Source organism: Carex rostrata, chromosome 10 (genome assembly GCF_964058835.1).
Source record: "Carex rostrata chromosome 10, lpCarRost1.2, whole genome shotgun sequence".
NCBI lineage: Eukaryota > Viridiplantae > Streptophyta > Magnoliopsida > Poales > Cyperaceae > Carex > Carex rostrata.
The window spans coordinates 6798604-6823357 of NC_135927.1; the positions used below are offsets into that span (position 1 = coordinate 6798604).

The 24754-nt window shown below is 31.5% G+C and overlaps 1 protein-coding gene across 1 annotated transcript; it reads right to left on the reverse strand.

Moving 5' to 3' along the window:
* Nucleotides 1-11993: 11993 nt before the first annotated feature.
* NPH3 (Phototropic-responsive NPH3 family protein) lies at nucleotides 11994-18535 on the reverse strand. Its single transcript, XM_078309793.1, has 8 exons — nucleotides 18050-18535; nucleotides 17763-17832; nucleotides 16865-17407; nucleotides 15776-16084; nucleotides 14948-15343; nucleotides 14257-14385; nucleotides 13363-13515; nucleotides 11994-12668 (listed from the first exon to the last, which is right to left on the reverse strand). The coding sequence occupies exons 1-8, from the start codon at nucleotides 18157-18159 to the stop codon at nucleotides 12345-12347; spliced, it is 2034 nt and encodes a 677-aa protein (XP_078165919.1). The 5' UTR covers nucleotides 18160-18535; the 3' UTR covers nucleotides 11994-12344.
* Nucleotides 18536-24754: the final 6219 nt, after the last annotated feature.

The following is a 24754-nucleotide window of genomic DNA, read 5'->3' on the forward strand; positions in this document are numbered from 1 at the left end:
TGACTCATGCTTATGATATATAGAGCCCTTAAATATTAGTGCAGATTTAGTCTACACGAATCTTAAAACAGATCGAATAGTCAATATTCATTAACTCAAAATAGAGTTAATGCAGAGGATACGAATTCCCTTGCAATGGTCTAAACATTCTCTTTCACAAAGTTTTTACACTATACTACAAATATAATGAATAAAAATTCAGATATCAATAGTGACCATATTTTGTCTCTTTGCGAAAGAAATTCCTATTTAACGGAGCTTTTTCTGACAACATCACGTGCTGAAGACACGGGATACGGACAGATCTGGGACAACACAAACGGCGTGATCATCAATCAACGGTCAGATCCGACGGATATAATGGGAGGTAGGATTCACTTTCCTTTGAATGTTTAGATCGCCATGAATTGCACCGGTCTAAATTCTTTTGATTTTTAGAATCGGTAAAATTTATACCGATTTTTCTATCAATATTATAATTTCAGTACTCTTTCTGTTTCTCTCTCAATCATTTTATTAATTTCTATTAAAAAGAATTTCCCGGTATATCACTGATGGTGATGCAATACCTCAGCTCAGTCGTTAGACAATACAATGATGTTTCAAGGTCAGAGGAGATGGAGATCTGCTCTGCTGCATAACTATTTCCTGATCAAAGATTTCCATATCAATGGGACAGATGTCACAGGCTCACAGGTCATTTGCTGTAGAGAATAAGTACTCATGTTTCAACTTTCAAGTTTCAACAAGATGTGCTGTGTCTGTGGAATATTATATGTAACCCAAGTATGTAATTGCTTTCAAAAAATTCACTACTTTTTTTAATCAACTTTATTTTAAGAAAAAACAAAAACAAATTGTCCTGTATATATTTTACAATAGTCAAGTGTACATTATATAGGAATGAAAACGGATCGGATATTATCCGACCGAATTCAGATTCGTATTTGAATATTAGCTACGAATATCCGATATCCGGATATCCGTGCGGATAGTGGTATGGATATGGTTTTAAATTTTAATTATCCGTATCCGAATAGTAGTTGTATACCAAATAATTTAATATATATTATGGAAAATATTATGTTATTCATTATTATAATTAGATAAATATTATGAACTTTCGTATTTTTTAATAAATACTAGTATTGAAAAACAGATATCCGATCTGTTTTTTAATATGAAAAAAAAAAGATATGGATATGGTTTTATCACTAAGTGAAGTGTTTTGGGGCTTCAACAATTTGTTTGCTGTCAAAATTATCAATATTTGTATTTAATTGAAATATATAATGATGTATTATGTAATATAAACAAATCTATATTTTAAAATGCATACAAAATTAATAGTTGAAAGTTTTATTTCTTACACAATATATTTTTTTTAATTACTGATTTCTTGACAAAAAAATATTATATATTTTCTTAAAGTTTTATTTCTCACACAATTAGAACTAATGTTTGGTAAATGCCCCCGGGGGCTCAATCCGGACCGGTCCGCCCGTACTCGTGTCCGGACCGGTCCGCCCGTACCCGTGCCCGGACTGGACTGTTCCTGTGCCATGGGTATGCACGGGTACACGGGCACGGGTACACGGGCACGGGTATTAAACGGGCCAGACCAGGTTTTTTGAAAAAAAAAAAACCCGTGAGAACCCAGACCCCCATACCCTTGAACCCATACCCGTGAGTCCGTGCTCGTGAACCGTGCGCCCATGCCCGTGACCGTGTACCCGTACCCGTTTTTTTTTCAAATTTCAAATTTTTTGAAAATTCCCTCCAAACCAATATATTTTCACATAAAAAACAATATTTTAAACTAATTATATTAGACATGCATAAATTTATTTTATATAAAGTGACTAAAATATATAATTTAAATGACAATTTCATTTGCAATTTAATAGATATATGATAATTTCATATATTTTAATGAAATTACTTTCAAAACATCATATTGATAAGAATATCAATTTTTATTTGATTCATCTCATAAATTAATTTCATATATATATTTTTTATTTTTAAACACTAAAAGCAATAAAAAAAATTAAACTTCATATTGATTTTCAAAGAAAGAAAAAACAGAAAAAAATAGGAAAAAAATAGAAAAAAAAAGAAAAAAAAAACCCGGACCGGACCGGACCGCCCGGCCCCCCTACCTGGACCTAGGGGTGATATATGAAATTAAATGAGCGAGTTGTTAAGGAGCGAGTTTAAATGAGCGGATAAATAAGTGAGTTGTAAATGAGCGGGTTTTTAATGAGCGAGTTATGAGCGGCTCACGAGTTATGACTTATGACTCATAACAAAATTATATAGTGTGCCCACGCATAACAAAATTTGTTAAAAGTCATCATAACAAATTGTCATAATTTATTTAAAATAAAATATAATAAAAATTCAATAAAAATATAATTATATTACAAAAATAGAATAATCCAACAGAAACTAACAACATAAACTAATAAAAATTCAACAGCTATCGTCTTGTCGATTTTGACGGTCCTACTTGTGACATACAGATAGATATTTCCTTGTCACATACCTACAAATTTGTATTATGAAAACAATAATGAAAATTCATCTTAAACAAGCAACAAGCAGTTGGGATTTTAAATTGCTAGTTTAGAATTAAACCTTCGTCTTAAACAAGCAACCTTGGTTCTGCCGATTTACAAAAAAATGAATATGAAATCATGAATATTAGTATATTACACAAGATTAAATGTTACATTGTGCTCACTATATTACACAGGATTAAATATGAAATTATGCTCACTATCTATCAATCTTAATGAAGCAAGGTTGATGTTACACAGAATTACACATGATTAAATGTGGCAGGGATTAGATGTGACAAATTCTCAATGAGCGAGTTATGAGCGAGTTGAGTCATGCTCATGCTCGCTCATTAAGTAAATGAGCGAGTTGTTAATGAGCGAGTTTAAATGAGCGGATAAATGAGCGAGTTTAAGCGAGCTTTTAATGAGCGAGTTATGAGTGGCTCACGAGTTATGAGCGATTTACTCACCCCTACCTGGACCGTCCTGCCCCCGAACCCGTGACGGGCACGGCTATTAAACGGGCAGGGCAGGATTTTTGAAAAAATAACCCGTGATGCCCGGCCCGTTGTACCCGTGTGCCCGTGATGCTCGTGACGCCCGTGACCGTGTCTACCCGTGCCCATGCCCGGGTTTTGCCCGGACCGTTTACAAAACACTAATCAGAACTTCATGTGTGTTTGGATGAATTGTTATGTTCGCAAGATTAGCAAGCTAACTTAAGAGTTCAAAACAGCGAGCTAATACCTGCTAACCTCACTATTTGGAACAACTGTATTTTCATCCAAACACGGAATAGAAATCTATTATTTAGCTAACCCAAACTTTTTGCTATTCCTTCGCCATCAAATTTACTAAGCGTTTGGATGCAATTCAGGAAATAGTAAGAATAGTGCTAATCTGGAGTTAGCGTTATTTCATCGGTTGGATGGATTAGTAAGAACAACGTTAACTCTAAGAATAGCTCTATTCTTAGTAGGGGTGTCAATGACACCCGTTTACCCATTTGTCCTACCCGTATCATATTTGATAAGACGGATATGGGTAATATTTTTTTTTTCGTTAACTTATTGGGTATGGGTATGGGTAAGGATTTTTTTTCGTTAGATAAACGGGTATGGATATGGGTAAAGATTATTTCGTATCTGTTGGGTAACGGGTAATTATATAAAATAAATTATATCATAAGAAGAATATTATGCTAAACATTTTAATTTTTTATTTGAATGTTTTATTATTTAGTTAAGGAATTGAATTTGTTATAAGAGATATTTGTGATTTTAATTTTTTTTGTTTAACAAAAAACTATTACTTAGAATTAATTGCATATTTATATTTTAATTTTATATTATTAATTGTGATTGCATATGTATGATATGGTAAGTTTTGATGGTTTATTTGAAAAATTAATAAAATTATTATATTTGTATTATTTGTTATTCGCCCACTATTGTTTCGTTACTCGCTAATTTTAACGGATATTGGTAGGGTAGGATAAGGCAAATTCTGAACGGGTATAGGTAGGGTATGAGTAAGGTCAATTCTTAGTGGGTATGGGTGTGAAAATGTTCCACCCTACCCGTATTGTACCCATTGACACCTCTAATTCTTAGAGTGATCCAAACGCAGAATAGTTGAGAAAAATAGTCACTAATTCAAAAACAATGCTAATTCCATGCTATTCTTAACGGTCCAAACATACAGCCAATAATTTTTAATACATTCCTCTTTTGACCTGTATTTTGATTTACAAGTTTTATTAGGACACATTCGCTCCTGAAGGAAAATAGGATTAATAATTTGAATTCATCAGATAAATTTAAACTGTAAACCATTTAATTTAAATGTAATTTTCAGGCAACTCAAAACATAGGTTTTTTTACATGGGCATGCATTTTGTTTTTGTGTCTTACCTATAATTTTTTCCAAATTTTTTACAGTGAAGACCGTAAAAAGGGAAAAAGAAAACTAACCCAACATGCAACAAATTAATTCAATTCATCTGTCAAATTATTATTTTTCTTGAAATTGACACTCATATGATGCTAATAAAAATGGTATTATATATATAAAGAGGAGGGTTTCAATGAGGTTCATACCTCATCATGTATCATGTTTTATATCATTGTTTTCAAAGTTCAAAGTACCGATTCAAACCGCTCAACATGATATATATTCTAAAATATGCTTGGAGACCAAATTTTATATTTTTTAGAAATTGTTTACTATTTTTTAAGATAGATACAAAATCACTATTTTTGAACCGTCTAAAAACAGTGATTTTATACCTATCATTAAAGATAGGAAATTTTTTTCAAAAATTATAAAATTTCATCTCCAAGCATATTTTAATATAAATATCATGTTGAGCGATTCAGATCGGTAATCTAGATTTTAAAAATATAAATATAAAATATGATGCATAATAAGATAAATATATATATATATATATTGGAAATCTCCTCTTATGTAAAATGAAATGAGTACAGTTTTCTCCACACACACACACACCCACAATCTCTTATTAATTGTACCATTGTGGGAACCTAAAAGGGGTTTTGTTCCAAACAGTACTATATTTCTTTTTATGCCCACAAATATCCCTAGGCTAACTGAAACAGTACTCAAAAGAAAACAGAACCAGAACTCAAAAGTCTTTAGCTTTTAGAGAAAAGAAGGTGATACATTTTAATTGGCAAGATCTACAGCGAATAGCAGAGATGCTGTTGCATGAATCTGGCCTGTCAGTATTCAGTACACCACCGACCGACATGTTTTGTCTTTTAACCTCTCCGTCAGTACTGAGCATTTTTTTTTTACTTTTAGAAATTATAAAATTAACTTGTCAAGATAAATTATATTCTTTCTCAATAAATAGATAAAATCAACTTAATTTTACAGCAGATGAAAAAGAGAAAAGCAATGAGGGGAGAGGGTTTGCGGATTTCACAGCTTCTATATATTATGACCGAATTAATAATTCGGTATCAGTCATTTTCGAACTTTGAGTAACAAAATCACGCTGTAACTTACAAAAACTACTGAGACTGAACCATTAATTTGATAACAATAGATACTCTGATAAATCAAAGTCGTCAACCATTATCAACTTAATTGACAAGATCTACATCCATCAGAGATGTTGTTGCATGAATATAATATAGCCTTTTAGCACACCTCCAACATATATGATTTTATTTTAACCTCGTCAGCACAGAGCAAGTTTTTTTACTTTTGGAGATTAAAAAATCAACTTGTCAATATAGATTATATTTTTTCCTCGATAAACAGATGAAAGAGAACTAATTTTTACAATTTATCACATAGTTCGGTTTTATTGGTCTCTTGTCAATACATCTTTAGATGGAAGACAAAAAAAAAAAAAAAAAGGACAGGAGACGGTCTGTGGATTTTACAGTCCCTATTTAGAACTGAGTTAATGATTCGGTCCCAATAATTTTTAAATTTTCTATGACAAATACATACTGCTGCAATTTATGGAAATTATCGAGACCGAACTATTGATTTGATCATAATATATACTCCAATAAGACCGAACCATTACTTTCAAAGTAATTTTTTTTAATTAATTTCTAAATTTTTTTTTTTTTTTTTGGTCTGGTACACTTCCGACCTACATGCTTGTCTTTTAACCTCTATGTCAGCACAGAGAGACTGGTTATTGGTTAATTGCCATCCCCTCACACCTGTTATGATTCAGCTTCTGTCAGTCTCCTTTGACTACTAGTGCATGCACTCCTGCATTCTTGTCTGCAGATTTATTATATTTTCTGAGATGCACCATTCCCAATTTACATGTAAATTTAATGTTACTAATATATATATTGACCTGAATTAAAATTGTTTTGGTAATAATATACTATAATTATAGGAAGTTTCAAACTTATGGTTTGTTATAAATAGTACAAGTTCTATAGGAAGTGGATGTACATTTTATTATTTAATGTTCAATTTTTAGGATGAAATATCAGAATACCATGAATGTTTATAGTATAATATTTGAAATATTTATGAATTACGATTATTTAATTGTACATGGTTATTAGCTAATTTTTCTTTCAAAAATAGAGGCACTTGAGTTATATATTTGTTTATACATGATATATTTGTTATTCTATTTTATTTTAGTTTTGTATGTTTATTTTTTATTTTTATATATTAGTAAACTGATAAAATTGTTCTAATCTATACATTAAGAATAGAAAATGTCATATAAATTATGTAATTAAAATTATTATAAGATTGATATTTAGAATTGCAATCAAACACAATTGTCTTTATACATAATTGAGATGTATGTGTACTTATTTATTTATTTTTAAACCAAGCTTCATTTCAGAATCAAGATAGTCTAAAAAACAAAATTCTCTTATCTGAAATATTAAGATTTCTTTTGGGAAACAAAAAAGATTGGAGCAATGGACCCTGTGTTTGATGATCAAAGAGTAGTTTCTTCAAATTGCTGGAACTAGAGATAAGTTCAGTACCTTTATTCTAAGAATTTTAATTTTCATAAACATGGATTGGTGCCAGAATAAGGATAAGAATGGAATATAATTTTAGAATATGGCATAAAATTTTAAGTTCTCTGCATTACACTACCTAAAAGAATTACGAACCATTTTTGTTGTTGTGCGATTTATTATAATTTTTTTTTTTTTTAAGTTTTCTGAAAAGAAATCACACGAAAAGAAATATTTCAATTTTCAGCTAGGAGGAGACAAATGTCATTAATTCCGTGAATAATTAAAGATGAATATATACTTTTAAATATTTTTTTTGAACCAAGAATATGCTTTCTCTCTTCATTTAAGAATATTAAAAAAAAACTTTTTCTCTAATATTAAGCTTTATTTTGAAAAAAAAAAAACAACAACCAAGATTGGAGCAATGGAGCCTATATGATTAAAAGAGTTTCTTTAGATTGCTGGATTTACAGATAATTTAGACCTCATTCTAAGATAAATAGTTGCTTTTATAAATTATTTAGTATGCTATATATTATGAGTTGATATCCTCTGAGGTAACAAAATATTTATGTTTAGATCCGGACTTATATTTATGATCAGAATACAGACAAATTCAGTCTGTGGTGGAATGTAGGTCCCTCTTATTATTCTTACCTGGACGCAAGAGACATGCTAACATTGCTGGTGTGTCTGATTAAAACTGTCTATAATATGTGCCAATAATCAGGAATTCGCATCCTCTGAGATATCTCATATTTTGCGTGACTTTTTCGAAAATCTCAACCGTTGCAATACGTTCTGTGCGAATCACAAAGCTCAAATAATACTGGCCCCCACATCACCCCCGAATAGGCATCGGACACGTCGGTCACGCAAAATATGAGATATCTCAGAGGATACGCACTCAATATCAGTAATTTTTATTTTTCAGGCACGCTAGCAATGTTGGCTTGCCTTTTCACTCCGTTTTTTTATATAAGTATACTATAGGTTTTTTTTTTTAATGGTACTGATAAAAATTGGCATTTTTTTTTGTTTGAGTAACTGACTGTAATTGTCGAAATTTTTTTATTAACACTGCTGTAAATTATGGGGAATTCGAAAAATACAGGGCCGCTTGTTCAATATGCGGCTCTATTTTTGGAGGGGGCGCAGATTGAATTGGAGACACCCCAAAAATTCAAAAATGCTCTGTAATATACTGATATTTAGATTTTTTTTTGGGAGCCTCTAATTCAATCTGCGCCCCTCAAAAATGGAGTCGCAGATTGAATTAGAGGCCTTGATATTTTTTGAATTCCTCAAATTTAGTGGTGTTTTGTTTTGAAATGGAATTAATAAAAATTTCGGCTGTAATTGCAAGGGAATTGGAAAAAGAAAGGAAAAAAATTGAAAAAGCAATGACAGTTGATGAAGCTCTAGAAAAAGTGTACCAAAAGATTCCTGTTAAAACCTGGTCCAATTGCCTACTGCCTATTAGTCATTGGTTATTCGGTTGCATTTCTTTTTGTGGGACCCAATGGTCAATTCAATAATTTTGGACTCGTGCTCAGAAATAGTAATTACTCCACTACCGAGGTATCATATCCAAGTTCACAACCTCTCCATTGTACAACCATACAGCACCTCTCCAGTTGTTTGGAATTCCTTAGATGTATTATGTGGGCTATTTATTTATTTTAAAATTGCATGGCGCAAAATAAGTCTTATAATACAATTAAAACCTTAGTTGTTAGGGTTGAATTTAATTTTAGGAAGCGTCTAATATAAAACAAACAATTCAATTTCACAGTAACCATCCAATTATTTTCGCTACAATTAGTGGCCGATGGAATAAGGGAATATGGAAAATTATATATAGTTTGAAAATTTGACTCCGCTTTTGTGTACAACTAAAGAAAATATCATTCTTAACGATATGAACAGATATTTGATTCCCCGCTTTCTTGACCAAATTTGTACTATGAAGTTAAAGCAATTATAAGATGAGGAGGGAACCAATTACATCTATTTTGGCGACACCGAATTGCATTCTCGATTTTCAAAGTTTTCAAAGTTCAAATAGTCGATTCAAACCGTTTAATATAATGAATATACTAAAATGTGCTTGCAGATCAAATTTTATATTTTTTTTTTGAATTTTTTTTTACTATTTATTAAGTATTTAACAAAATCGCTATATTCAAACCATTAAATTTTTGTACCCATCTTAATAAATAGTAAAAAAATTCAAAAAAATGTAAAATTTGATTTGCAAGCACATTTTAACATATCCATCATGTTAAACGGTTTGGATCGATTGCTTGGACTTTCAAAATACAGAGTGTAATCCGGCATCACTAAAAAAGAGTGTAATTGGATCTCTTAATAGAAGTAATTAGATTATCCAAATTACAAAAATCTGATGTTTGTGCACCAACTAATGAGAAATAATGTAAAGAATTAGTAACTAAAATATATTATCACACACTAAATAGAATATATTCCACTAGTTATGTAATTAGTGGCGGACGTAATTAGTAATTTTCTCCGTAAATTGAAAAAAAAGGAGAATAACCCGTCAATAAATTGAAATTTTGAATTTTTTTAATTAAAATTTGTAAGTTTAGAATTCACCAATATTTTCACTCTCACTTATAAAATTAAATTACAATACATTACATTATTCAACCATTTAATCTCAAATTTCTCTATTATGCTTATGCTTGATCAAAATTCTGGGTTGGCCCCTATATAAATTGGTCCTCTTTGTGCCTATTAATGTTTCACAAAAGAGATATTTTATCATATATTTATGTAACAGAAAGGAGGAGGATCAAGGGGAAGAAATTGATTTATAAAGGAGAAAATATTATCTCCAAAGTTACAATGTCTTCAATTAAGTGTGCTTCGACATATGTGAATTGGTGCAATAGACGTGTGTGAATTGGTTGAAAATAAATTTGCTGCAATCTCGAATCTAGTGAACAGTACTTCCTGAAATCTCTGTAATTCTGAATTCTACCATCAAATTTTTTTTCTCGAAACAATTCAACAACTAGATTCAAATTACAAGGATTTGAGAGTCACTGTTCACTGATCTCATATTCGGATCCGAATTGGTACATACGAAAGAATTAAAGTTGTCATGTACGAGGTAAGTATTATGTCAATGTTTAATTAATGGCGTTAGGTAAGATTTAAGAATAGCTGTTCATAGGAAGATCATCATCTGATGACATCTACCAACTCCAAAAAAAAAAAAAAAAAAAAAAAAAAAAATCAAAGACATTTGCTGACAGCTATTCAGCGATTGACACGCCAAGAGAGAATCCTTCCTGTTATGCATGGGCCCCTGTCTGATTACTTATTTCATCAGCTTGAAAGGTTACCAACGCAATGATTGAAGCCCATTAGCTTAATAAGCTAATGCCTCACCTCACATTGCATTTAAATATAATTGAAATTTTGTTCAATAACAAAAAAGATACTACGACTCTATACAAATTAGATAGATTTCAACGGTTTGAATTAATCGTTTGAACTTAAGAACACCTTAGTTCCACTCATATAATAATAATATTACTATTGTTATTTTAATGTTTTCTCTCGCTGTATTTACAATTTTTAACTGGATATATTACTGATATATGATGATATAATTTTGTTATTTCCTTTTTTTTTTCTAATTCAGCAACTCTTTAGGAGTAGATGGCATGCACCTGCTGAGAATTTGCAATTTATAGCATTAATTCTCAATTATATTATAGTTTAGTATTGTAATTATTACTAACTCTCTTCCCATTCTCAAAATGTATAAAAGATTATTCATCATAAATTCATAATAGATCAAATTGTTCATAGTTTCTTTTTCTTATCAGATGAAAAATTTATGGACATATTTGGGTAGTCATAGCCCTCTTTCACAAGTTATAGGTTTTATGGGCTGAAGGTCCATTATAAAATAATTTACAAATAAGGACATCATTGTATTAATTTACAAAAATCATATGCATTCTAAATCAGGCCCAAAGACCCAATAATAATAATGGGTTCTACTACCTAGGGGTGTTCATCTGTTCGGTTCAGTTGAAACCGGTTCACCGAACCGAACTTGGCAAACCAAAGTTATAATTCAGTTTTAAAAATAGAACCGAACCGAACCGAATTAGCATTGCAACCGAACTGAAGTTTTATTTCGGTTTGTTCGGTTTAAATCGAAATATATTAATTTTTTTTATTTAAAACAATTGATTTATAATAAACCGAAGTATATTAAGAAATAAACCGGAGTATTAAGAAATAAACTAAAATATTTAGAAATAAACCAAGTATTTAAAGCAATTGATTAAGAAATAAACCGGAGTATTAAAAAATAAACCGGGGTGATTCCGATCAAATTCATATTATATGAAAGTTCGGTCGGTTCGGTTATTTCGGTTTTGAGAATTTTCAAACCGAACCGAACCGAAGTTATAATTCGATTTTGAAAAGCCAACCGAACCGATCCAATAAACCAAAATAACCGAACCGTTTAAACCGAACTAATTTGGTTCGGTCCAAAACCGATAAAACCGAACGGTTTGAACACCCCTACTACTACCATTCAAATTCATATCACCCAAGGTAACATAATATTTCTTTATTTCTGTTTAGATCCGGGACGTCCGATCAGAATCCGCACAAATATTTAAAGGACTCTGTGCATCCACCTCAAGTCGGATTGGTTCAGATTCTGATCGGATGGCCCGGGTATAAACAGAAATATTTTGTTATCTCGGAGAATATGGGTTAGGTAATATATAATATTATAATTTCTGATCAGTTGCATTGCAATTTTTACATTCAAAATCAAACAGGAGTTCAGATTAATAGAAGATGTAGCTAGTATTATTTTCATATTTTGTTGCCCCAAAAATGTGTTCCCTGATTTTTTTTTTCCAGACAAAATAAAGATCACTTGTTCAATTCTTCTCTCTTCCAAAATAATATTTAAGGCACCACCAGAAACATAAATTATCATACAATCACAAGTTAAAAAAACAATAATAATGTTTCAAGGCATTCACACACACACACACACACACACACACTCACTCACTTCTAGCTAGTTCATAGTCCTTGCAACCATGAAGTTCCAAAAAAGTCTAAATTATCCTCACCACCTGATACCTAATTTCAAATCAAGGAATCCTAAATGAAATAAAACAATCCATATATTTTTTTCTAGTACTAAGAATAAATTTCAAGAGGCCATATCCATATTACTTTTTAACCACCTTTAAATCATAAGGTAATTGGTTAATATCTCTCAAGATATAGAGTTCCTCCACCTCCTCGGGCCCTTCCTCCCTTGCTCTGATGGTCCCGTCCCGTGGGCCCCAGCCAAATCTTGTCCTTCAGCATTATTTATCTTAGTAAGTTTGCTCAGCTTACGCCACCCGCTGGTCCAAGTTGATCCTGTCTGCGGTTTACCGGATTTGCTGTTGCTGGAACCTGAACTCCCGGAAGTCATTTTCTCGAACTGTTTTTGCAATGTATCCATGTCAGTTTGCAACTCCAAGTACTTGGCCTTCATGCTTTCGAGCTCAAATTTAAGGGTGTTTATGTCTTTTTTTGCTGTGACCCAGCCCTCCTGAAATCACCGCATGATCGATGGTACGTTATTCATATATACTTGGAAAGATAGTGAGAAAATATAGGCAATATCTTTTATCTAGACCAGTAACTGTGGATAATTAAGTATCTGGTTTTTGTATTTGTCAGTAAACAACATCATATATTTTCTATTAGTTGTCCCATAAATTCTGGTATATTTCATTGACAAACGTTACCTATTAATTACCAGTATAACTTCAACCTTTTTAAAAAGGGGGGAATTTCATGTATACTGTTCAAAAACTTGAAAATTATGTATTTCCCCCAATAAAATTCATAATATCATATTTACCCTACTAAATTTCAAAAAACACAAAAATTTATCTATTTTATTGCTGTTTCTATTAAAACTCATTTTAAATATATAAAGTACCCATTTGACCCTTTATTAAGGAAAATAAAAAATATGTAGCATGCTTAAGAAAAATGTGAGACTTCTAATTGGTTGGTTTTCAAGGGCAAATGGGTCATTATCTACTTCTGACACATACACGGTAACATTTGATAAATGACTGATTTGCCCTCGAAAACCAACCAATTAGAAGACTCACATTTTTTAATAAACAAAGGTGTTTAAAATACTGTTGTTTATTGATGTATACGCAGTTTATGCATAAGTGCAGTTGTGATCAATCATGTGATCTCAACCCGATGGAATGAACCCAACATACCTGAAAGGATTGTGGGGTGCCTTCCAACAATTGGCGTCGGGTTGGATTTGGGAAGTTGAGTTGCGAGAAGTGGGATGGTTCCCCTGGTTGCTTGAAAGTGGAGTTGGAGTTGGCTAGAGCAGTACTGATCTTCGCTTGCTCACAGAAAAGCACCTATACTAGGTATTCTATTAATTTAGTGATAGAGTTCCTTGGTCTTTTCTTAGATAAAAACAACTTGGAAACCTTTTTTAAAATTTACACAATCCGAAAAGAGTGAGGCTACACTATGGACTCGTATCTCCATTTATAAAGTTCAAATAGTCGATCTGAACCTTTCAATATGATCTTCATATGAAAATGCCAAATTTTATAGATTTCAGAATTTTTTTACTATCTTTTCAGAAGGTAGAAAATCATTTGATTTGAAAATTCTGGACCATCCAAAAGCAGCGACTTTCTATCTATCTAAAAAAATAGTTAAAAATTTCTAAAAAATATAAAATTTGGTTTACAAGTACATTTTCATATAAATATTATCTTTCAATGGTTCGGATTGACTGATTGAACTTTGAAAATAAAGATATGGATCCATAGTATGGGTCGATCCGTAATATGCATATTACCATAGCCTCACTCATCTGAATAAAGCAAACTATTCCAAATTTATGTTATTTTCCTAATTTGCATTAGTAATAAAGGTTGTTATATACAAATTACTTAATATTGACAAATTTTGTGTTAAATCAAAGACTACTCTTTTGCAAATACCCTAAATCTAATTTAAAATTGCTGAAATTCTGAAACAAACTGACAACTTCTTTGGCTGGTGCTAAAGTTCTTAATTATTTAAAGTAGAGTGCAAGAGACCTTAAGAATATGTGAAAATAATAGGGAAAAAATGAAAAAGAGGACCTGAACGACTACGCGAAGGGGAAGACGCTCGTTCTGAGCAGCATGCATGCAAGCGTCGATAGAGAGCTTCTGGCAATCCATCACCCGGCACAACCGTTTCCGTTCATGCTCAGTCAAAGTTGGATGTGCCTAAACAATGAAATGATTTTGAAATACTTATAATAGTATTATGAAGAATATTTATGCCATGTAAAGCACAATGGTATGAGAAGATATTTCAACAAGTTTAATTTGTAATCCAATATGATGTAAAGGCCAACTATTATAATACTTCAGAATATTTGAAATGTAGGGTTATTATGATTGAATTAAATTAAAAATCAAGAATTTATTTACAAAATTTAAAAAATTTATGTCTTAGGCCCAATACAAATTATACAATGGAAAGACCATGGCCTAGTAAGAACTTTTAAAGTAAGAATGATTTTTTTCTTTTATTTTCTGCAAAACCACATATTGGGCAATTAATATTTTAATACTGCAAAATGAGAGATAAAATTCAGGGCTAATTTGAAAGATGGACATGCAATTGTACTCTGTTTTTCAACCTTAATCATCAATAAGCATAGAGGGGAATTTCCAATAGTAAAATTGAGATAGTGTTGAAATATTAGTTCCTGAAATTGTTTTTCTGTTCGTTTTTAGTCCCTGAAATTGTTCAAAATTTCAAGTAAAAAAAGCATCTACATACCTTGAGATAAGAATCCACTGCTCTGTACAACCCGTCATCGCAACTCCGGGCAGATTCAGGCAACGCTTCAGCAAGCACCTGAAACTTTGTCAGAGACAAATTTCGGTCCCTCGACACCTCAGTAAGATAGCTATCAATCAAGCGTGCCACTCTAGCCTTGGCATTGGACCCAGATGATGACATTCTTACACTGTCAAGTGGGGCGTCCCCTCGGCTTGGGCTGCTTGGTTCTATCTGCTCCTGCACTAGAAAATGCTCGACTAATCTCTGCACGAGGTCCACGTCATATGCCGTGTCCCCACGGTTGAATGATGGGATTAATAGGTCGGGTAAAGCTGCCTGCTCTAATTGCATCCCCACACGTTTCTCCAACTCCGTCACCAATGCCGGTGCAACCTTTTTTTAATCCAATGATAAATTAAAGTCAAATTACTGACAAGCTAGTCTGAACTTGTTAATTGAAGTTCCTCCTGTTATTTTTCTCTGTTAGACCTTTGTAGTAATTTTTTTCCTCTTATGATAATTAGTTAGGAATAAAACTTAAGTATTAGTCAGAACATCTTTTCTAATCCATCTGATATTATAAACTGATGAAATCGTTGATTGCATGATAAAAATAATTGACAATAATGCAATTTATGATTGATTTTCATGCAGTTTTGTAATTCTTGCTCTTGGATCTGAATAAAATTTTACCTTTAATTAAGTACATCCAATTAAACAGGGGAAAAGACAAAAATAAAAATAAAAATTGGTGGCATAAATTTGGAATACCATAAACAAAATATTTTGTATATAAAAAGATACCAAACCTACAAATCATGTTACCTTGAGCATGTTAGCAAGCCTGAGAAGCCTCAGTAAAAAGCTACAGGAAACACAATCTTTTTGTGGAGGAATTATACTGATCAAACTCTCAATCACCATCCTCTGCTCTCGAATTTGACTCCCGGAAAGATCGTCCTTGTTTCCAGTACCGGAAATGATCATATGCAACCCTGATCCCTGGTTCCACCCCTCGTCTATTGAATGAGATGACCCGTCTTGCAAACCCGGCAGCCATTTCGATGCATATTGCATTATTGCTGCTCCTATAAGCTCGAACCGCAATCCTTTCACTTTGATTGCTGTCACTACCTGCAATAGTTACAAGGTAATTTGATTTAGTCTGATGATCATCAGTATAGAGTTAATTGAGTGAGGCTATGGTACTATGCATAGCTCACTTTGATCCGTACTATAGATGCATATCTTCATTTTCAAAGTCCAAATAGTCGATCCGATCGGCTCAACATGATCTCCATATGAAAATGTGCTTGGATGCCAAATTCTACATTTTTTAGAAATTGTTTACTATTTTTAAATAGGTAAAAAATTGTTTGATAAAAAATTCTGGACCATCCGAAAGTAATGATTTTGTACCTATCTTAAAAATGTAAAATTTACTCTCCAAGTAAATTTTCATATGGAGATCATAATGAACGGTTTGGATCAACTAGTTGGACTTTAAAAATGAAGATATAAATTCATAGTACGGACCAAAGTGTGCTATGCATAGTACCATAGCCTCACTCCATTATAATACAATTATTTATATCAACTGTTCTTGTCATCTCTGTTATCATCATTTCAATACTTCTCAGCCATTCAACAAATGGGATACGAGACAAACAACTGATAGCAACTACTTGTGTCAAAATCAACCTTTCTTCCTTGTTTTAGATTATCAAGTACTCCATGTCTCATGTTAAACAGAAAATGCTTCAGAATTTTTGGCAAAAAAGGAAAAAAATGCTTTAGAAATCAGAACAATTTTCGGGACATTCCAACACACACATATTTTGCATTGTGGTATTATTACACACTGTTATATGAACTGTGTTTTAAATATTAACCAGAGAATTACTTGTCACTCACCCGCACAAAGTGATCGATGCGTAGGATGGAGACATCCTCAAACCACCAGTCTGGAGGAACCGGCTGCCCCCGACTCGGGCTCGATTCCTTAGAATCTGAGTTCCACTTTGGGCTGGGTTGGCCCGTGTAGGCCCACCGGATTCCTCTTGGATTAGCACAAGCCTTCCATGCAATCGACTCGCTGCATCTCCTTACAATTTGTAAGTTCTCGGCCCAAGGTGACAATCCCTCGCAACTCTTCAACACAATAATTGAATCCCTCCAAGAAGACAACACGACATAGCTTAGAAACGCCTCCGTTTTGAAAATCAGGTTTCCTTCTTCCAAATCCTCTGTCATTTCGAGATATTCCGCTGCACAACGGAGGCCTGAGATGTTGCTTGCTGTCAAGTCAACCGCAATGCCATAGCAGAATTTGGCTGCCAATTCGAATGAGTCGGACCCACCTGGCAGATCGTCTAACTCGATCACGGTCAAGTCGCAGTCACGTGATGATTCGTATAAGATCCGGTTCATTCGGCCGCTCCGGGAAAGTAATGGGTACTTGACATAAGAAAGAAGTTCAGTTGTAAAATTAGCATCTCTTATCAAAAAACAAAAAGAGGATTTACCATTTTACAAGCTTATATTACTGCTTTTTATACAAAAAAGAGGATACGTCAAAATAAATTTTAAATATTAATGAATTGGATAGCCGAAATTTTTTTCCAGTATATCTATGATCGATCCATATATAATTTGTAACTTAATCATAAAATATTTTTTCTTTAAAGGAAATGATTAAGGATTTATAATATAGTTGGGTAGCCTCATGATGCCACTATTAAGTAAATTAAAAACGGAAAAAAAAATAGATTTCTTTGTTGTAGCTATTAAATGAAGAAAATTAAATCCATACCTTGTGAAGGTGGAAGCTGATACCTCCAACTTTAATAAGCAAATCACTAGGAATATCACTTGATACATACCTTGTAATTAAAGATTAAAAACCGCATTTAAACTCAATCAATCATACAATACACTTTCAATAATTCATCTTTCAAATTATTCTTTCACATAACGTAAGAACCGCTAACTAATGAGTATCAGTATATTCATCTTATGCTACAGTGACATGTAAATAACAGTATAGAAAGATTTGAACAAGAAGAAACAATATGATTATAATATTTATATAACGTATACCAGGATTGATCACGACGCACAAAAGCATCGTTTTTCAGGCCGTCATGCCGTTCAATCTCCAATGAACTCATTCTCTCTCTACCCCGGGCCTCACTCTCACTCTCCCACATTGTTACAGATATTAAACAAATAAGCCAAAGAAGAACTCAAGGAAATATAATTTATGTTTGTTGCAAGAGATACTGATACCGATACCGATACCAACAAACAGGAAAAGCTAAAATCCGGCACGTCAATGTGCTGAGCAGAGTACCGATACAAGAAAAAAGAAAACTGAAATTAAGCTGTCACAATTTTAGACTTATGTTTGTTGCTAGTATTTCTTGGAGATATGGAACGCAAATGAAAAGGAAGCAGGAGATGAATGAAAGAACAGAGAATGAACAGAATTTTAGAAAGAGTAATTGAGAAGAGAAAGCAACATAGAAAGAGAAAGAAAGGGAAAGAAAAGAGTGACAGAGAAGAACTGAGAAGAAGAGATAGGGATAATGTACAAATTGTCCTTTTGGGGAAAAGATCAAGAGCATATCACATGGGGATGTTTGGATTTTTGTAAAATCTCCAAACATTGCTAATCTATATAAGAAAAATATTGAGTAAGGCTTAGATACTATGAATAACATAAGGCCTTCCATGTTATTATTTTAAAAATCTAATGTATAAATTTTAAACAAATTCAAACTGTTAAAATTGATATATTTCGTTATTGATGCTATTAAATGGCAAATTTATAAAAAAAAATTAGTTCAGTTGATATAAAATCAAGCGGTAAAAAAATAATGAATTTTAAGTTACGTTTAATACATTCATTTTTTGACTACTTAACTTTATACCAATGAACTCAAAAATTTATAATTTTGACATGTAATCGCGTCAATAACAAAGTACATCAATTTTAATGGTTTGGATTCATCATTTGAAGTTTATATGATAGATTTTTGAGGTAATAACACAGAAGACCTTATGCTATCCATATCACCTAAGCCTTGCTCAAAAATATTATTTGAGATAAAATAATATTATGTAGATTTTTTTTGTTATCTTTTTTCAAGTAATTAATTATCCTTAACATGTACAATTTTCTTTTTGTTTTAGATTAAAAATATTCCTGAGGGAGTGTACCCAATAATACACTAAAATTAATTTTGTGCTTTTCAATTTATTTCGCTTTAAAATATTAAATTAGCAGAATTAAGTTTCTTGCATTAAATTATTGAAAGCAACAGTTGATGATCTACAAGTATATCCAGACGGTTCTATATATATATCACTTATTATCTTCACCAATTTTAAAGACAATCTAAATATTTCCCAACCAATCATTTAATATCTCTCTCTGTCATAACACAACCCATTGGTCCATATAAGGCAAACTTAATTTCCTGCCCCACAAACCCTTGTAGCATTTTAATTTCCTTTTCTGGTTGCTTCTCCAAGGAAGAATATACTTTTCGAACTGTTTATTAAGTGCTGTCATTTGAAGTCTCTCCATTCTCTGCTCATGTGCTGAATCATGTTACCCCATATCTGCATGCTTTTTGTACCATTTATATATGGGTTTTGTCAGAAGAGTTCAACTGATCTAATCTGCTGGTGCAGATTGATCAGCACAAGCAGTCAAGCACTGGCATGTTTCTTTTGGTGCAGTTAGTTATCTGGTTGGGGGACCCAGAAGGGTGTCCGATGAATATCCGATCAAATTTATTTGTTATCCAATCTGAGTTGTTTGATCTGCGTTAAGATATATTCATACGGACGATTTATTAAAAAAAATTGTCCTATGTACAAGGATCGAACTATAAAATTGTGATAGTGGGAGTTAAAACTTAAAATATATAATACATGACCAGAGCTTGAACACAAGTCTCTACAACAACAAAGTATAAGTCTAACTACTAGGCTAACAAGCACACACGTGATAATTCATAAAGAGCTGAACTATATAAAAACTTTAAAAAACAATCAATTAAATTTATTTGTCAGATGTAAGATGAAATCATCAGATATTGTTGCAATTACTAAACAAAAAAAAAACCCATTTAATCTCTTGTTTGAAATCATATATTGAGGTACTCCTGAACTATATCTGCTTTTCCCTTTTCCTTTGGTTGGGAATTTAGAATCACACATCCTGGGGCGGACCCATGTGGAACCAGAGGGGGGCAGGCGTCCTCCTTGGATTTTGAGTTTTAGTGGTGATTTGTCGATTTCGATCGACTCTGCCCCTCCCTGAAATTTTTTTTGCCTCTTTCTGAATGTTTAATTTCTAATTCAGGTTAAATATAGGATTAAAATCAAAATAATTTTCTTAAATTATGATTGGTAATTAGAATTATAAGTTAGACGATCAGAAATTACAAGTCAGATTATTAGAAAATATAAGTCCAAGTATTATTTTTTTATCAAGTACCCAATTAGTTAATGGATTTAAACCCGATTCGATAATTTTTTGCCCCCCCCCCCCCCTGATGAGAATCCTGAATCCGCCCCTGCACACATCACACTCAACCAAACATAATATAACTTGCAGTTACTAAAACAAACAAATCCTGAGACTAGTTGTAAGATGAACAAACAAGAGAGACATCAGATATTTTATATGACAGGCTTGTGTGAGATGATACTATGTATAGAGCATATTGTTCTGTATTGTTCTGTATTATGGATTAGTATCTTCATTTTTAAGTCTAAATAGTTGATAAGGTTCAACTTAATATTCATGTCAAAATGTACTTATAGATAAAATTTTACATTTTTATATATATATTTTTTTTACTATTTTTCTAGATATAGATAGAAAATCACTTGATCTAAGATTCTAAACTATTCAAAAATAATGATTTTCTATCTATCTTAAAGAAATAGTAAAAAAACTTCTATAATAATATAAATTTAGAGGAGATATCCACTTATAACATTTGTAAGTTATAACATCTTACAACAATTTGGTTTTGTGATTCTCAAACTCCAAACAGTCGATCCAAGCCGTTCAGCATGATCTCTATATTAAAATGTGATTGTAGATCAAATTTTACATTTTTTATTTTTTTGTTACTATTTATTAAGTATTTTACAAAACTGTTGTTTTTAGACAAATCTGGACCACTGAAAAATAGCAGTTTTGTAAAATACTTAATAAATAGTAAAAAATTAAAAAAAATGCAAAATTTGATCTCCAAGTACATTTTAATATATATATCATGTTGAATGGTTTGGATCAACTATTTGGATTTCCAAATCGCAAAACTGAATTGTTGTAAGATGATGTAACTTACAAATGTTGTAAGTTGATCCCTCCTCTAAAATTTATTATACAAATATATTTTCATATACAAATAATATTTAACGTTTTAAATTGATCATTTGAACTATAAAAATCAAAATATTAATTCATAGTATGAACCAATCATGACATAGTACCATAGCCTCACTAGACAGGTTTTATAAGCCTATGTAACATTTTATCTAACATGTTTTGCATATATGCCATAAAAGGGATGTGCCGAGGGGAATTTAATTTGCCATAAATAAAAAAGCAAAACTAGTCAGATTTTACCTCATGGGATCAAATCAATCAATTAATATTTTATACAGACTGCTCACGAACTTTGGTAGCTACTACCAAGTTTTCAAAAAAATATTTTATACAGACTGACCTCACATGATCTCACATGATGGAGACAATCAGGAACCATTATACATATATAGACAACTTGGGTTAATCCAAAAAATACTAGGTCCATTTAACATGGCATTTGATTTTGCAACAAGTTTCTAAGGTACCAAGCAAATGTCTTTCAAGAGGTAAAAGCACACAATTTAACCAATCAATATATGATAATTTTTCGGTGGCGACAATGTAATAGCCTTTGATGATGTAAATTGCGAGTACATATGCATATGCCTGAAATTTTTATTAATATCCAAAATTAATTAATTAATTTGAAATTCTACACGTCTATTTGCTAAAATTGGAAAAGTGTCTAAATCGGTTTTTTTTTCACCAGTTACTAGCCAACTTTTCGGTAAAAAAATAACCGGTTGCAAATCTTTTAATAGGTAAAAGCACACAATTTAACCAATCAGTATATGTTGATTTTTCGGTGGCGACAATGGAATAGCCTTTGATGATGTAAATTGCGAGTACATATGCATATGCCCGAAATTTTTATTAATATCCAAAATAATTGATTAATTTCAAATTCTACTCACCTATTTACTGAAATTCGAAAATTGTCCAAACCGGTATATTTTTTTCACTGGTTACTAGCCAACTTTTCGGTAAAAAAATAACCGGTTGTAAATCTTTCAATAGGTAAAAGCACACAATTTAATCAATCAGTATATGTTGATTTTTTTGGTGGCGACAATGAAATAGTCTTTGATGATGTAAATTGCGAGTACATATGCATATGCCTGAAATTTTTATTAATATCTAAATTAATTAATATGCATATGACTGAAATTTTGATGATGTAAATTACGAGTACATATACATATGGAATAGCCTTTGATGATGTATTCGCTGAAATTCAAAAAGAGTTCAAATCGATACTTTTTTTATCGGTTACAAGCCAACTTTCTGGTAAAAAAATAATCAATTGTAAATCTTTCAAAACCAGTGAAAAATTCACCGGTTTTTGTAACCGGCTATATAAAATCACCGGTTTCTGTTTCCAGTTTTTGGATATTAACATCTTTACTCTTATTTATTTATTTATTTTCTCTTTTGTCTTTTTCCGTTGCACAGTAAACTGCTATCCAAACAAATATGTTATATCACAAACAAAACAACTGACAACCACATTCAAATAAATTAGAAAGTTATTTAACAACAGTGGTGCTCTATTTAATGCTGATTGGAATTAATTTGAGATTTGTTCGATAATAATTTTCGCAGAAGGATTTGATAAATCTACTAACAATTATTTCCATTCCATTCCAATCTTTAGTTACGACACAACATGCGTATCGGTTACGTGTCATGACTTGCGTGTCCCGTGTTGTCACTATCTATTCCGAATTTTTTATTAATATCCAAATTTAATTTTAAATTTCAAAAACTAACCGCATCAGCAGTCTAATTTGAAATATACCCTTTCCGAAATTTTTTTTTCCGGAAACAGAGGTTATTTCCGGAAAAAAATTTTCCGGAACCATGCTATTTCCGGGCAAAATTTTTACGGAAGAAGCCTGTTTCCGTGAAAATTTTTTACGGAAAATACCTGTTTTCGGAAAAATTTTTTACGGAAACATGGCCTCACTACAAATGCAATGGTCCCGCTGGTCCTCCCCATCCCCATCACAACCCATCAGCTCTCCGTTTTTTAAGGTAATTTTTTTTATTTAATTAATTTAATTAATTTAATTAATTTAATTTATTTAATTTATTTAATTTATTTAATTTATTTAATTTATTTAATTTATTTAATTTATTTAATTTATTTCATTTTGAATGGTTTAAAATAATGTCCAAATAATTTAGGAAATACCGAATGGTATAGAATAATTTAGAAAATACCAAAATGGTTTAGAATAATTTAGAAAATACCGAAATAGTCTAGAATTGTTTAGAAATTACCGAAATGGTGTAGAATAATTTAGAAATTACCGAAATAGTGTAGAATAATTTAGAAAAATACCGAAAAAGTGTAGAATAACTTAGAAAAATACCCAAATAGTGTAGAATAACTTAGAAACTACCAAAATAGTATAGAATAATTTAGAAAATACCGAAATAGTCTAGAATTGTTTAGAAATTACCGAAATGGTGTAGAATAATTTAAAAAATACCAACATAGTCTAGAATAATTTAGAAAATACCAAATGGTGTAGAAAATTACCTTAGTAATATAGAAAATTGTTCGATTAATTTAAATTTTTTTTAGGAATCTATTTTCCTTTCGGGTCCCTTTCGGAGCTCTGATTGTCTGATCGATCGGATCTGCGATTCAGGTTTTTACATTTGAATATTTTTTATTTTAATTTAAAATGTAATTAATGAGTTCATTTTAATGGTTTAGAATATTTTCTGATTAATTTAGAAAATACCAAAATGATGTATAATAATTTAGAAAAATACCAAAATAGTGTAGAATAATTTAGAAAATTTCTAAATGGTGTAGAATAATTTAGAAAATACCAAATGGTGTAGAATAATTTAGCAAATACCGAAATAGTCTAGAATTGTTTAGAAATTACCGAAATGGTGTAAAATAATTTAAAAAATATCAAAATAGTTTACAATAATTTAAAAAATACCAAATGGTGTAGAAAATTATCTTAGTAATGTAGAAAATTGTTCGATTAATTTAAATTTTTTTTAGGAATCTCTTTTCCTTTCGGGTCCCTTTCGGAGCTCTGATTGTCTGATCGATCGGATCTGCGATTCAGGTTTTTACATTTGTATTTTTTTTATTTTAATTTAAAATGTAATTAATGAGTTCATTTTAATGGTTTAGAATATTGTCTGATTAATTTAGAAAATGCCAAAATGATGTACAATAATTTAGAAAAATACCAAAATAGTGTAGAATAATTTGAAAAAAATTTAAGGTGATTTACAATATTGTTCAAATTTTGTAGTATGGTAGACCCAGTACTTAAGCATAGATTTAGCCCCCTGTTGTGGATAGTTCACGGTAATCACAGGATATCTGAGGCGTCTAAGGAGGTAAACATTTACTTATTTTTTTTTCATAACTC